Below are 14842 nucleotides of genomic sequence, written 5' to 3'. Positions count from 1 at the left end.
GGATAACAATGAGAATGGATCATGTGTAGGGAAACTGAAAGGTCTGACACTGGAGCGAAGACACCTTTAGTTAGATACGACCAATCAAGTGACAGCAGTGAGACAGTAGGTGCTGGTTAAAGTGCTATTATGCTGCATTAAACCTTTCATTATTAAATCATCTAATCATTAATTATTCATTCTCTATAAATGTTAAAATAGCAGCCGTCCAAAGCCAAAAAATGTCACCTTACAATGACATAAGAGAGACAAGCATCAAAACCTGAGCCCAACAAAAGGTTGACAACAGTTGGGACAGAGCTCATTAATAACGCTGCTTAATTGCTGTTTGACAGACGGTTTTGCCCCCCTTTTATCTTTATCCTCTGCTGCTTGCAAAGGTGCAACAACAGGAACACAGCAAAAGAAGGGAGGGCAAACAATGATGTTAATGTTCCGGAGACAAATCGAGCCTGTTGGACGACACCGAGCATTAATTAGCCGGGTTGCAGACGGAGTGAAGAGACGCTGCAGCCTTATCAGATTTCACAGACGGCAAGGTTGTGTGTCGAGGCACCGAGGGGCCAGGTTACAGACAGACAAACGCTGCGAGTGAAGGCCACACCGAGTGCGCTGTGCATTCAGAAACAATGAGACCCCGGGAGAAGGGGGGCGGGGGGGCAGACAGACATGATGAAATTATTCATTTCCACCCACTGCTTCAGACGGCACCACGCAGACCGCTGGCCTCCACTGATGCCTCAGTGTCTGCTTATCACATTTACACGTTCTCCATCCCGCTCTGTCATAAACAAAAGCCAAATTAAAGTCAAAAGCATCTCGTCTTATTAGAGGGAAGGGAAGCGTAGCATATTCACGGAGATATTGCTTAAAAAGGTAGCGACAGCAAACCGAGCTCCCATTAACCTACAAAAACATCCGGCTTCAGTCAGAATTTGCATGTCGTCAAAAAGCTTTGGAATTATTCCATCTCGAATAAATGGGGGTGTACACCGGAGCAGGACCTCAATCAGGCTTTGGAGCGAACAGGCGACATTGGCGCCGTCCCACCGCGGCCGCGTGATCGCCTTCAGGTGTCTGCTGGGCAGAGAGGCCGCGGCGAATGTGGAGGTGAGCTCTGCCGCCGCGAGTGGACTTCAAGCCTGGCACTGCATTTACATAACAGACACTGCAACGTGGCGGCGTCATTCACAATATACAGCGCTGCGCTAAGAAAGCATCCGCCTCTCGTCCCAACGTGCCGTTTTCTCCTCCGTCTGCATGCAGACAGCTTTGTTTTTCCTCAGCGTGCCCTGACCTAATTACCATGTGAATCCCGCTCAAGAAGGCCACTTTTAAAGTCTAAGATCTCTCCGCTCCACTTTCACATACCAGGCTCTGGCTTTTCAGAGAGAAACAAAATCAAGATCAACAGGCAGCGGAGCTCGTCTCAGCTGGCCACTCTGCTGCCTCACAGCCGTTCTCAGAGCATCCTTCCTGGATTTTTAAAGCGTGGAAATGTGCCTTTGTTGCGGCGACACTCAAGCTGCGATTTAAAAACATAAAGGGAGAAAGAGAGAGAGTGCTGGAGGTTAGAGAGCATAAATATACAAAGGTCTGATTCATATGAGCAGTGACACGCGTCTTGGAGTATTTGGTCGACCTGCATGAAAAGTCAAACAGCTGCTGTAAAGGTTATTACTTTCCGCTTTGGTTTTGGTTGGTGAGAGCTGCAACTTGAAATGACAAAACAGTCTGGGAAGAGTTATTTTTTTCTGCGAAGATATTTTATAGTTTTGCAGAGCTGAAGAAATGTGAAGGGTAACTGGTGCCCTCGGACCAGATTCAATCATACTTGTTATCTCCATCGGTCTGTTATCTCTCCAGACAGACAAATCAACACGCGCACGTCAGATCCCAGTGAGCGCGGTATCTTTTTCTTTCTTGGGTCATTACTGGGTGGAGGTGAGGACAGATCAAGTTCTGTGGACATTAAACTTTGATATCTGTTTGTCTCCTCTCAAATGATGCCTGACAACAGACATAATCCACATGGCGCACATTAAATAGGCACCATTAAAAATTTGATGAAGTAACTGCCAGCTCATCTGCTCCATCGTCTCCACATAATAGTTTTAAATGAAAATAAATTATTCAGGTCAACATCAGATGCCTCACAGATACGGGCCCTTACTCATAATCAAAAACAAAGCACTTTAACACACTGTAAGTACAAGAGGAGGAAGGTCGGGACAGTGCTGGCCCCGTCCGACTTGTGCTTTGTTTCTCATCTCTTTTCCTCTGGTGTGGTTCCCCCACACCAGGACCTGTCAAGAGCCCTCATAAGTTCATCAAAGATGAATCAAACCTGTTTTCCATTTGAAAGAGCTGACCCAGGATACGAAAACAGCCCTACAAATAACAAAAGCGTTAATCATCCGTACGACAAGCATGTGTGCCTGACAAAACCTATAGGAATAAATGAATATCGATCAAAACGTGGGGCCCAGAGGCTTTCACGAGACAAAAAGTTAAAACAAGAGCTGTGCCACCTACTGTTTGGCCAAAATTAAGATATTAAACAGTACTCAGTGAAGCAACACTACGTGGTGGACTCGCTTGCATTAGTTCAGTCTACTGAGAGGGAAAATAGAGCTATTGTGCTCTAAAATATATATACTCAGCTAATTGGATAAATAATTTGTTATGAAATGATTCCAGAAAGGGTCATGTATTCAAAGAAGCTAATTAAGATCAACACAATCTTGTTTCATCATCAGACCAGTCTCCTAAAACTCAAACGAACACTGCTCAGTTACACTTGTGCTAATGGATAACATAAACGTCCTTCGTCAATTCTGCTGAAGACCCTGAACAACCGAGGCTCAATAAAATAGTGCAGATGAAAACGATCACAGTGGTGTAAAAGCCTCTAAGAACCCCAGAGGTGATGCCTACTGACGGAGAGCGCTTTCAAGTGAATATGTCAAGTATTTTAAGCCTTGAAAAGTTACGACTATGGATTTCATGTCTCTGAGAGCTGCTTCCGCTAAACTGTGTGCAGATAAACGTTTGTTCAAAAGTGCTTGACATTTAATCACCACGACCAAAACAGAGGCAAATTAATCCAATAAAGCCATGTCCCAGTACCTGCGTTTTAATTGGCCCAAGGCTGGGTGAGAGCTGAGCGTCGCCTCCGGGGCCGCAGCTCTGCATACGTGCTGTTTTGTGCAGAGTACAGCAGAGAGTTCAGCGCATGATGCAGCAGGCTTCACCTGGCGAGGTGTCATCACAGCTGTGCAGTGCTGCTCAACACTGCCCTCTGTTGTGCTGCAGCAACACAACCCGCGTCCAGCTCCAACAATGCTTTGCAGAATAACAGCCTACACCTCAATAACTGCGAGAGGGAACTGTCCTATTTTACAGGACTCTATCGTTTTATGCGGGCACCCCCAGCCTGGTGAGCTTCTACTGAACACTTGTTCCTATTCAGAATTTAAAATTCAACAAATGTGTCTGTATGTAACGTGGAGATATGAGGAAGCAATTTATTCCAATGGCAGGCTCATTAATAATGACTCTCAGAGATGATACTGAGCGTTTTTACGCACACGTTGAATGAGACATGTGGTAAACAGCCTAACACACTGGACATGTGCGCAAAGGCTGCACATTTTGCGCGTAAACGCCGATCTGCTCAATAGATCATTGCATTTGTCAACAGCTGCCAGATCATTATCGCCACCCGTCTATTGTTAAAGGAACATAACCAAGTTCATATATAAAGCACACGAGGAAAGCGCATCTGAAACGGACAGGTTACGCACGCACTCAATTAAAACGTCAGTTATGTCAATCATGATTTCCGTGAAGATTATGTGTATTGGTTCACGCTCGTCGGGTTCGGGACCACGGGGCAGCGTTCAGCGCAAAGTTAGTTGGAGACGGCGCTAACGCGGCCAGGCGCAGGCAGCTCCGGCGGCCCCACAAACGCTCCTCTGCTCCTGGGATGGAACGTGAGTGGAAAGTAAAGCTGGGCTGCCATAAAGGACCTGCTAATACCTGCTCTGAGCAACACGCTTCAGTCGGCGCACCAATACACGCGCCCAAAGCCACCAAAGTGGACAAAAGCGAGGAAAAGTGATTCACGTTAAAAAGGAAAAGACCCAACGCTCCAACTCGGTCGCGGGCAGCAAACGCGGCCAAGAGACGCCCGGAGTCTTATTTTTATTTCACCCACTGTATGCGTCTTACCCTCTGGTTAAACGAGGCTATTGTGGTGGTTCTGCCTTTAGGCTTCAAATCAACTGTCTTCATTTCGCCCCTGAAGACAAATCTAAAGCGCCACATAAGCTGAAAACTGGTGCACGCACGCCGCAAAAGTCGTTATGAACCAATCACTGCGTGAATGTCGGTAATTAATTGAAAGCGGAGGAAAAAGTGATTTTCCCTTTACCTTCGAAGATGTGTGTATTCCCCAAGTTGATGACAGTGTCGGGTAAATACGAGGAGCGAATACGTCTCGCACTCTGAGCAGTAGAGACGGAATAGAGACGGGCTCTACTGTGGTGCCTCCGCCTCTGCGCGCGCTCCTCTCCGCGAGACCTGCCGCCGATAAATGCGCCGTGTCGCTCCTCCAGCGTCGGACGATACCACCGGCTGGAGGGGAGACGGTGGGAGGAGAGGAGCGGGAGGGGGAGAGGAGCGGGAGGGGGAGAGGAGGCAAGGACGCGACCGCTAGGAAGGAAGGAAGTGAGCACGGACACCCCCGGAGAAGTGGAGGCGAGCTGCAGCCCCGCAGCCTCAGCGGACGGCGCGTGACGGTGAATCACGGCACGCACCCTGGAGAGAACGGCTTCTGGGAACGGCTTCTGCTGCGTGTCGTTGCCCGGGACTCCACGGCACCTGCGGGGCAACCCGGCAAAGCAAGTCCGCTGGGTGTTGGAGCGTCGGCTCCGCTGTTTTTGTCCAAAGTGCCAAACTTCGAGTCCACTATGAACCTACGGGCCACGAGCAACGGCACCAACGTCACTCTAGTCTAGTTCACCGCTTTGCGTTTAAACCGATAAACTGCTTCCATGAAATTACTTTCGCTTTTTTTTAATTTTTTGTGCCCAATTCCATGATCTGTGTTTTTTGAGACAAGAAAGAAAACAACTGCGAAATAAAATCTATTAATTTTGCAGCGGTGACACGTAAACAAGCCTACTAGCAGTAGCGGAACGCAGGCTGAACAGGTGGCATCAATTGTTTGTCTAATGTGGGAACACATCTGTGTATTTATCCTTTTAGGTCGCCTCAAAGGACGATAGTACAATTATTACTGGTGAAATTTAAACATTTGATGAATATAAAAGTTTATTTTCGTGTACCATAAATGCATTTATATATGCTAGAGAATATTTCACAGCTATTAGAGCTAACGGAGCTAATTAGGAGCCATTTAATCGCAAGCTTTAATAATTATTCTCCTAATTAATCTCGTAATTGTTTTACAACATGTCCACATTATGCTGATAAAAATAAAATCAATGCAGCCTCGTACTCACCCTTAGTTGCACCGTAATTACGCAGGTATTAGGCGCCGTGTCGCTGTTTAGTTAGACGAGGGGCGGGAAGCGCGACACCTCTCGTACGCTTTTCCCTCCAAACCACATTTCCCAAGGTTCCTTGCGCAGTGCCCAGGAATCAGTGGAAAACCTATTGCGCCTGCGTATCCAGACGTGGCAACGGCATCATGGCTTCTTGGAACCGCTACGGGAGTCGGATGAGAGAGGCGAAAATGTTCACGCTGGTGCTGCTGGTGAGTCCGTAGAGCATTTTCCCGGGCGTCGTGTAAAGTGCAGCGGTTGTGCGTGACATTCGTGCGTGTGTTCGTGGAGGAAGGCGCTGGGAGCGAGCGGGTGCCCGCTGCTCGGCGCGTCTCCTAGCCTGTCCGTGCAGGAGGTAAAGTTGACAGCCCTTGACTGAACTTGGTGCTCGGCTTCACCCACAGCTAGCTAGCAGCAGAGTGGGTGGACGCAGTGGCCGCGTTGAAGGGACTAGTGAACGTCCGGCGGGAGCCGTAAACACAGCGGGACCAGCTCGTGTAGTGGGAATCCCGCAGAGCTGGTGCGTTTATAGTGGTGTTGCGTTCAAGTGCACGCCGCTGAGGTTGCAGTTAGGACCGCGGCGGGGCACGGAGACACACAAAGTCAGTGCAACTGGTGAAGGGAATTGAAAGTGAACTTTTTCGTGGGTGTGAACTCTCCACTGCGTTTCTGCCTAGACCAGATTTTCGTCTTCAGAACGGGGTCAGTGTCGTTAAATGCCATGTGACTCGGTTCAAGCGGTTAGGCAGCAAAAATAAGACCATTACTGTTAGAACCAACTGAAGTGACGTCTTCCTGCACAGTGCGTTGTCTCAAGTTCACATTCAAGTGAATTTTATATGAAAGTCCTTTCATTGTGATCTGTACTCATTTGGTCAATTTGTTGTCATGCAAAGCAGTGCATTTTGTCTATTATGAGTCAAATCTAGTTGTGAACTTAGTTAATTTCTGCTTAGTGGTTTAGTTCATTTTCATATTGTACAGAAATAAATGACTGACGACTGTTTAGAGTGAAACAGTTAACGCTCGCAAACATTCATTCAGATGTTGAAAGCAGCACTGACACGGACCTTTGCCTCCTCTGTGTCCTGTTACCTTTGCAAATAAGGGTGGTGGTTGGGCGTGTGTGTGTGTGTCGTACGTGGACGGTGTTCCTGTTAGTTCTCGGTTTAACACGGCTCATTTGTCAAGTCAAATAAAACAGGAAGTGCAGCTTCATCAAGTGGGAGACACAAGTTTTACATGTGATTAATTATCATTTAAAATCTACACAAAGTCACCAAGTTCTAGTTCAAACCTCTACTTTTCTTTTTCTAATAATTCTATTAATTTTCTCATTATAGCACTTTGCTCAGGCAAACCATCAAATGTTGAATTAGTCACATTTTATGCATCAAATAAACAATACACAGATTAATGCTGAAGGAAAACAATGATGAGCTGCTCCCCTGATTATGACGCATAAAAACTGTTCTAATGATGTGACTCATTCTGTTGTTATCAGCCTCCCCCAGTGTGTGCGCTTCGAGGCCTGCTGAGGTGATTTCACCAGGGAGGGGATAAACCTCTGCGGCGGCGCTTTGTTGAGGGCAGCTGTCTGGGTGGTGGAGGCCTGCCTGTCACAGCAATTCCATCCACACGCTCTCTCACAGAAACGCACACAATGAACTCTTTGGTTCACTTGTTCATTACTGTTAAAGTCGAATGTTGTCCCCCTGTCAGTCGTTTTGGGCTTTTTTAAGCACAGAATAATCAATATGTGTGACTACCTGTTTTCAGTGGCACTTTGTTTGCAGATGTTAGAATAAACTGGGTTAGGAGCCAAGGCAGGCGGTCTTCATCGATTTGTCCCCCAAGAAACACATTTAATAAGTATTTGGTGCTCAACAGATCTCAGTCATTGCTTTTCTTCTACATGGGAGTTTAAAAACAATTAAATTTTAAATGTTATTGTTTAGTTTGAGAAGTCAAACTGCATCTTCAAGTTCTGGAAAGCATTAATTATTTAGGTCTGATAGCTCATCTTATCTCACAGGAGCAGCACAGACAAATTGATTAGTCTCCTGATAGGGGGCTTGTTTGGTGAACCTCTGCACAACAACTAGACAACAGCTCACAACAACTAGGACACAATAAACCACACTGCCAGACTTGATGCTCTGAGGTCAAAGCATTTCCCTGACTTCCAGAGCTAATGGCTGGAGCGTGATAGTTTGCATAGCTGCTAATTGATTAGAATCTAAAGCTGTGTGTGTGTGTGTGTGTGTGTGTGTGTGTGTGTGTGTGTGTGTGTGTGTGTGTGTGTGTGTGTGTGTGTGTGTGTGTGTGTGTGTGTGTGTGTGTGTGTGTGTGTGTGTGTGTGTGTGTGTGTGTGTGTGTGTGTGTGTTGGATGCCACGTAGCTTTCTCCTACAATCAGCAGCTCCACGCACAAACACACACTCGAGCAGCTCATTAGTCAGAGGGAAGTTAAGGCAAGTGCTTGACAAACCCTGGTGTGATTTATGCTGATTCAGTGCTGCCCCTAGAACTGGAGCAGATTTTTCTTAGCAGATGGAGGGTGTGGGCTCACAGGTGGGGGCCGGAGCACCTGCTGCTTAGTAAGCGCTTGTTTATTTTATTATTTCCTTTTTCATGGACATGGCAGAACGCACCTCTGTGGCAGGTAAGAAAGGTTGATGAATAAATCACATCACACGGCATCAAATTTAGCACATCCAGGGTTGTTGTCGTTTGATTGATGAAATAATGTGGGGTACAGCCGAGTAGCTGAGGGCTCACACCCGGTGTTCTGCCAGTTAGCATTTAAACACTCGTCTTGTTGTGACCAGCAGTTAGCAGCGCCTGCAGCCTCTGTGGCACTTCTGCAGATGCCGGCTCGTGAGCGCAGCTGCAACGCTGTGAATGTGTCGGGGTCATTTCTGATCGACGCTGTAATGTCGTGCACCTGACGCGTACAATAGGACCCTGGTATTGGCTGAGTTATTATTGTGTGTTTATGCATGAGGTTAATAATTGTTGTTGTGTTTATATGCAACTGAAAGAATCTAATTGCTTTGAAACCAATGATTCAGAATTTCACTCGTTCCTCTTTGTATTGTTCCATTTTCCTGTATCTCGTCTTCCTGACAGAGCCTGAGATCTGTGGGACTGTGAAAAATTAGTTTGTTTTTTTACACCAAAACAATGCTGCTCTCCTTGTCTCTCATCTCCATTGATCTACTCGCGGCTGTCACCCTGCTGAAGAGTTGGCGATAATGGGGGAGAAACAGTGTTTGGAAGGTACGAATGCAGAGTGAAGAAGGCTGGTAGAGCCGTGGTGATGCACACGGCAGTGATTGGTAGCCATTGATAGGGTTTCTCTGCCGTGATGAGCAACAGGCACAGAGGTCAGTAAGACAAAGGCGTTCTCCATGTCAGAAATAATATATGTGAATATCAGGTGTATCACAGCATTACCATTTGTATTCTTCCATTCGGAGGCACAATGGCCTCCTTTTGTTTCATTCTCGCCGTTATTACTCCCCATTCACAGGCCCTCATTACCGTCATGCTCATTTTCTCTCGTACGGCATCAGTTGTGCGCCGTTCGCTCCCGATTTGATCCATTGTGCTGGATTCATGAATTACAAGAGCTTAAGGTGGCACAAAATACAGCGAGGGACCACAGCTGTGACCTATAAAAAGCCTTGAACGTGAGCGTTTGAACAAATAGATTTGTTAAACTGAATAAAGTTTGAATACCTGTAGCACATTGTAAAATGTAGAAAAACTCATATTACTGATGTTCAATGTTAAGAAGCCTTTGTTGCCTGAAGAGATGTGGTTTGATGAAATGATGTGAACAACTGAGTGATAACTAGTATTTTGATTAAGATTGCTGCGATCTGATAAATCTTGAAATGTGCTCTGTGGTTTATCATTCGTCATTGCATTTGTCCCCTTGTGCATCTCTCTGCTAAAAAAGCTTAACTTCCCACTTCTGTCTCAACAAAATAGTATTTTCCTTTCCCCTTTACAAGTAGGTGTTATAAAACAAACAAATCCCTTGATTTAAATGATTTATTCAAAGTGAGGATAAATATCAGGACTGACATTCTACATTCACTTTGTTGGCCGCAAAACTTGAATTATAGAAAGGCTTCATCAAACATCTGTCCCTGGAGTATAAAGCAGCAGCTGGAGAGCCTGTGTGGCTCTGAAGTTTTACCTTGCTCCTTCACAGAGACTTACATGTTGGATTTCCTGCAGATATTATGGATTCTGCAAGCAACCAAAGCCACAGAGATGTCAGCGCGATCATTTAACTCCAGTTTCATTAGAGAACTACATTTTCTTTGCCATTTACTGAAAGTTGGAGGTTATTAAATAAGAATCCAGTTCAATTTGCATCACTGCAGTCCTCCTTTGGAGGTTGTATCACATTGTGAGACAGCTGCAGTCTCTCGCCCTCCTTTCTAATCTTGGCCTTCACCTTGTTTTCCCTGAACGGTCCACCTACTGTATGCAGATGGGGTCGTCTAGTAGGGAGTGGGGCAGGTAGCAGAGCTGGTCTGGAACCTGACTCCTGGGACCTCCGGCCTGGCTCCAGCCAGGTCTGTGAAGAGCAAAATGCCCCTCGGTTTAAAAAAATAAATATGTATGTTAGGATTCAGTGATGTGCATACAATGATGTGTGTGTCAACTCTTTCTGGATTCTCATCAGATTCACTTTAGATGAGAATCCAGTTAGGAATTAAAATGAGAAAAATTAGCCTGACAGGTGTTTGTGTTCATTCCAGGTGATATCACTCATCAGACAGGACGCGCTGACTTAGCAGACGGCTCTGGCGTCTAATTTACTTCTCCGTAGGCATAAAGGAAGGGCTTTTTAATCAATGGTGATGGCACAGGCTGATTAGCATGCATGGAAGTAATGTCATATGGTTTGACAATGCACAGTTTTTCCTCAGCTGCCTGTTTTTTTTAGCATGGGCTTTGTTTTTCAGCATTGACACAACAAGCACAGCCACCAGTGTCTGAGAAGTTAAAGGATCAAATCCCATCAAATGATGACAAAGTACCGTGCATGTGTTCCACCAGGTTTGGCTGCTGCCGGTCCTCGAGGCAGCGAAGGTGTCTCCTCTCATAGAGAAGGTCAGCGACCACAAGGACTTTAAGAAGCTGCTCAGGACAAGAACCAACGTTCTGGTGCTCTACACGAAGACAGGTAGGTGGAAAAGTAGCTGTGGACATTAGAGGAGGAACAGGGCTCTAGTTGAAGCTGCCAAGTGCTGTATGTCTCATGTAGCAACAGGATTTCTAGTGGAGCCTTCATCGTTTCTGGCGAGAGACAGACGGCAGCCAAACAATCATGACAATGGCTCATGGACAGTGCACACATTGTTTCTACCCCTCAAAAAGCTTGTCACTGCAGAGTTGGCTGTGCAGCTCTAGTTCTAAATCAAATGTAACAAACCTGTAGACGTCTTTACTTATAAAATAAACAGTATTGTTCAGTATTAAAACACCAAATGACTTCCTGCTGTAATAAGAGTACTGCAGTGGCATTTTACACAATTCTGTTATCGCTAATTGAGAAACATGTTCCCACAGTGTGTAATAATATATTTTAAATTAATGTTTATCTGCATCTTGTTCTAATTGCGTGATGGCAGTGAACTGTCTTAATGAACTAGATGGTAATGCAAACGCTCCCTGCATGCAAACCGGCTTATAAGCCTCCGTTTTTAGGAAACCCCTGATGCACCGCTGTAGTTTCCCATTCCTCCTCCATTTGCATATTTCTGAGAAGTCCATGAATGCGCTCAGCAGGCCTGAGGAGGGATCTGCTTGATGTTACTAATTTTCCCATTCAGCGACCCTCCTACCCCTCCGTTTCCAGCAGGGGACTCTCAAAGCCCCACTGACACTGTTCTATTTGTTTGATTATTCTGGGTTAATGTTCAACCAATTGACTGACCGCTTCTGGCCACGTTTTAGGTAAAAATAGATGCGTCCCATTCATTGCTCACCACCAGCCTCTGAACCTCTGAGGTCAGTCACAGCCCAGTGGTTAGTGCCTATTAAACATTAATGACACGCTTATTAGAAAACCTCCTCGCATCCCTCCCTGTACGAACTAATAAACTGATGCTGCATCGCTAGATGTTTTTGTTACCGACCTGGTGCAAGGCAGGACCCGGGGGAGTCTTGGCAGTGCCCCTAAATCTAAATATAGCTCTGGCCCGGAGTGTTGAGAAGCATTGTTCTCTTTATGCAGTGAAGAAAACACATTTGGTTTCAGGAGACTATAAAAATGATTCATTGTTTGAGTCAGCGACTAGAATATTACGCATGTTTATTTTACTTGAAGGAATCTACAGTACTCACCATATCTAATCAAAATCTGTTGTTATTGCGTGCTGCGTTGCGGCTGGTACAGTTTATTACGCGCCGGTATCTCCCGTGTCCTAACTGCTCGGCCCTCTCCCCTCTCTCATTGTACGTTGTGTAAGTCTCCGCCGGTCGTGAACTCTCGCCGTTGGCTCAGAGTCTGGTGGAAGACGTCGTTTACAGCGCCGTTGATCTTCCTCACCAGTCTTTGTGTCACCCTATAATCCTCCCATCTCTTGCCTAGTCCCACTATTGTGAGATGTTGAAAGCTGATGTAACTTAAGCCGCCTCGCTGAGCCCATCCAGTGAAAGGCATGAGACAAGCCTCTTCCATCATCTCTCCAGCCCAAACTCAGCGCTCCCTTTCTTTATCTCCTGGCCTTTAGTAAGACGCTGAGCTCCACTGTAACTCAATTCCCCTCCTCTGTGTTCTGACGTGACAGTGTCCTCTGTGTCTCTTCGGGTTGTTCCGAGCTATTGAATGGTTTCGGTAACAAGGCTGACCGTGGCTTGTTCTCTGTCTGCAGCTACTTCAGGGGACTCTCACCTGAAACTCTTGTCCGACGTGGCCCAGACAGTGAAAGGCCAGGGGACGATTGCCTGGGTCAACTGTGGGTAAGTTCTAAAAAGACACTCCCACTGTGACTTTTTCTCTCCATTACACTTACAGTATGGCCTTGAACTTTACAGTGTCTTTTGTTCAAGGGACATTTGACAACAGTTATAAAGTCAGAGCTATTTACTCCCATGAATGTCTCTGCTGCCATCCATCTGCACAATTTATGGCTTTTCCACTGGGGTGTAAATGGCCCAATTCTGCTGGTTCTATTGTACAGCCACAATTTGACAGGAGGCCACTCATTTACTGGAGCTATTGAAGCTTTGGGTCTAATGTATTATGTCTTTATAGCATTTCAGTCCTCCCTGTGTTTCTTTGTGTGCACTATATGCTAAAGTGTGTGGGTTCGTGCGCGCGCGTGACTGTGTGTGTGTCCTGCAGCTCTGAAGCCAAAGCAAACTGCTTCATGCTGTTCCTCCTCTGTCTTTATTCCTCCTGTGGTCGTACGCTGACATTTCCTCTTTAAATAAAAGAAATTCAGAATGATTTTGCTAATGTAGCCGGAGCTCGGGGAACTAGAGCCCTGCTTTCAGTCATTGCTTTCAGTCAAACAGTCATTCCGATGGGATTCTCCAGGCATTATCCAGAGTTCATACATGCAAAGATGGAGTGCTAGACAGAAAGATGCAGTGAGAGCACGCAGGGCCCATGAAGGGAGATGGGATCCAGCTGGCACGTTCATACCCACGACCTCCGTGTTGAGGTGAGAGCGCTAACCACTGCACTGTGCCATCATCAATTACAACCAACTGACTGAAGCCAATGTATGGAGGGTGTTATTGTTAATAAATCACTACATCTGTTCTGTCTTTGTGGAGCACATCTATCTTCATCCTACGCGTTCAGCACATGCAGGCTACTCCCAAGATCATGGCAGGAGTTGTTTTCTCCGAGCACAGCCAGCTTCGCTCCCCAGTGGTCTGACACCGGCCTGTTCTTCTGCTCGGCCTGGTGTTCACTTCTATCTGTGAAGTTTCCTTTTTTTCTTTTTTTTACCTGTCATCCCATCAACCGCATAAGAGGCCCTTTCTCACCAGAGAGAAAAGAATATATTATAGAACAGGAAAACTGGGGGGAGGCAGCAGCTCCCCTCTGACACCCAGCGTTCATCACAGCGCTCGCACTTTCTCTCAAGCTTAACCGGGTTCGAAGAACAGGTGAACAGAGAGGAGGAGAAACCCGCCTCAGCTGTCAGACGTCTTGGTGTCCATGTTTCCCTTCAAAGACTCGCTGGTGCATGTCTTTGTTCACTTTTCATGTTTGACTTTGCTACATGACATCATCAACAACCCGGCACACAGAGAGGGTGCTAACGCTTTGCAGATTTATACTGGGCCAGATCCCTGCCAGGAGAGCAGAGCCAGTGCGAACTGGGTTCCTCACCGCAGGACACGCGGGACCGCTGCCAGCCTCTGTTGAGAAACATTGTGCTATTTGGCATATTTCTTCCCCTCTCGCTTGGACCGGCGCCAGCTCCAGGGTCCAGCTGAGAGCTCACGGTGGACAGAGGGAGAGAGAGGGGAGAGCGAGCATCGCAGCGTGAGAACGGCCAGCCCTGCCAAGGACGAGGGCCGCCGAGGCCAGAATGACACACTTTGAACAGATGACAGAGACCTGAGCGGGGGCCAACTGGGATCCACCAGAGGGACGGATGAGCTCATTCAGGAAGAGCGGTTCTGTTCTGTCCGGCGACGATACCTCTGAACGCTCGCAACAGACATAGAAGGTAGCAATAAAATGAGACGGGCAGAACGACTGTATCGGTCCCAGCACGGATTATTTGGAAAAGCTATAATTAAATGGCACGCAGGGCCTCACCCGCTTTGCATGATGATACAATTCTTAATCCTTTACTAAAGGATCCCTGCTGATTTGGGCTGATGCAGCTTTTACAGTGATTGTTGAACCTTAAAGCTGCACCTCACTCACGCACCTGCTGGATGTGGCTGTGGTCAGTAGGGCATGTAATAAAGTAGTCAGCAATCAATCGATCAATCAGTGTTAAATAAATATTAACTTGTAAAAAAATAAAAAATCTTTCTTTCTTTGCAGTTATGATTAGTAATCTGGATCTTTGCCCAAATAGATGAAACAACAGACATCTTGTTTTAATAATCCTTGTGGTCTGGGGCCAGTTTGAATTGTTCCAGACCTGTTTCACTTTGTCAATGGGATGAAGCTGCTATTGCACGCTACAGACAGAGGAGCCGAGTTCTGCTGGTAACGGTTGGACTGCGTGTATAAGGGATCATCAGTAACATTTACTACCGTCTGCAGAC

At 46.4% G+C, this 14842-nt stretch overlaps 2 protein-coding genes across 8 annotated transcripts in view; one reads left to right on the top strand and one right to left on the bottom strand.

Annotated features, from left to right (window-relative positions):
* Positions 1 to 5620, bottom strand: part of sema5ba (sema domain, seven thrombospondin repeats (type 1 and type 1-like), transmembrane domain (TM) and short cytoplasmic domain, (semaphorin) 5Ba) — a 94674-nt gene extending 89054 nt beyond the window's left edge. Inside the window, exon 1 of one of the 7 annotated variants that reach the window (XM_029136917.3) lies at positions 5529 to 5620. The gene's annotated coding sequence lies outside the window, so the exon portion shown is untranslated. Of the gene's footprint in view, positions 1 to 4435; positions 5485 to 5528 lie in introns of those variants that run through there. The other 6 variants (XM_055505220.1, XM_055505221.1, XM_029136918.3 and 3 more) reach the window with 6 other exon arrangements.
* Positions 5618 to 14842, top strand: part of pdia5 (protein disulfide isomerase family A, member 5) — a 31525-nt gene continuing 22300 nt past the window's right edge. Inside the window, exons 1-3 of the mRNA XM_029136923.3 lie at positions 5618 to 5782; positions 10652 to 10778; positions 12472 to 12559. Coding sequence (XP_028992756.1) covers positions 5717 to 5782; positions 10652 to 10778; positions 12472 to 12559 — 281 coding nt within the window. The 5' untranslated portion in view covers positions 5618 to 5716. The remainder of the gene's footprint in view (positions 5783 to 10651; positions 10779 to 12471; positions 12560 to 14842) is intronic.

The sequence above is a fragment of the Betta splendens genome, chromosome 21 (genome assembly GCF_900634795.4).
Source record: "Betta splendens chromosome 21, fBetSpl5.4, whole genome shotgun sequence".
Classification (NCBI taxonomy): Eukaryota; Metazoa; Chordata; class Actinopteri; order Anabantiformes; family Osphronemidae; genus Betta; species Betta splendens.
The sequence above is the reverse complement of the archived record's forward strand: the minus strand, read 5'-3'. Positions and strand labels throughout refer to the sequence as shown.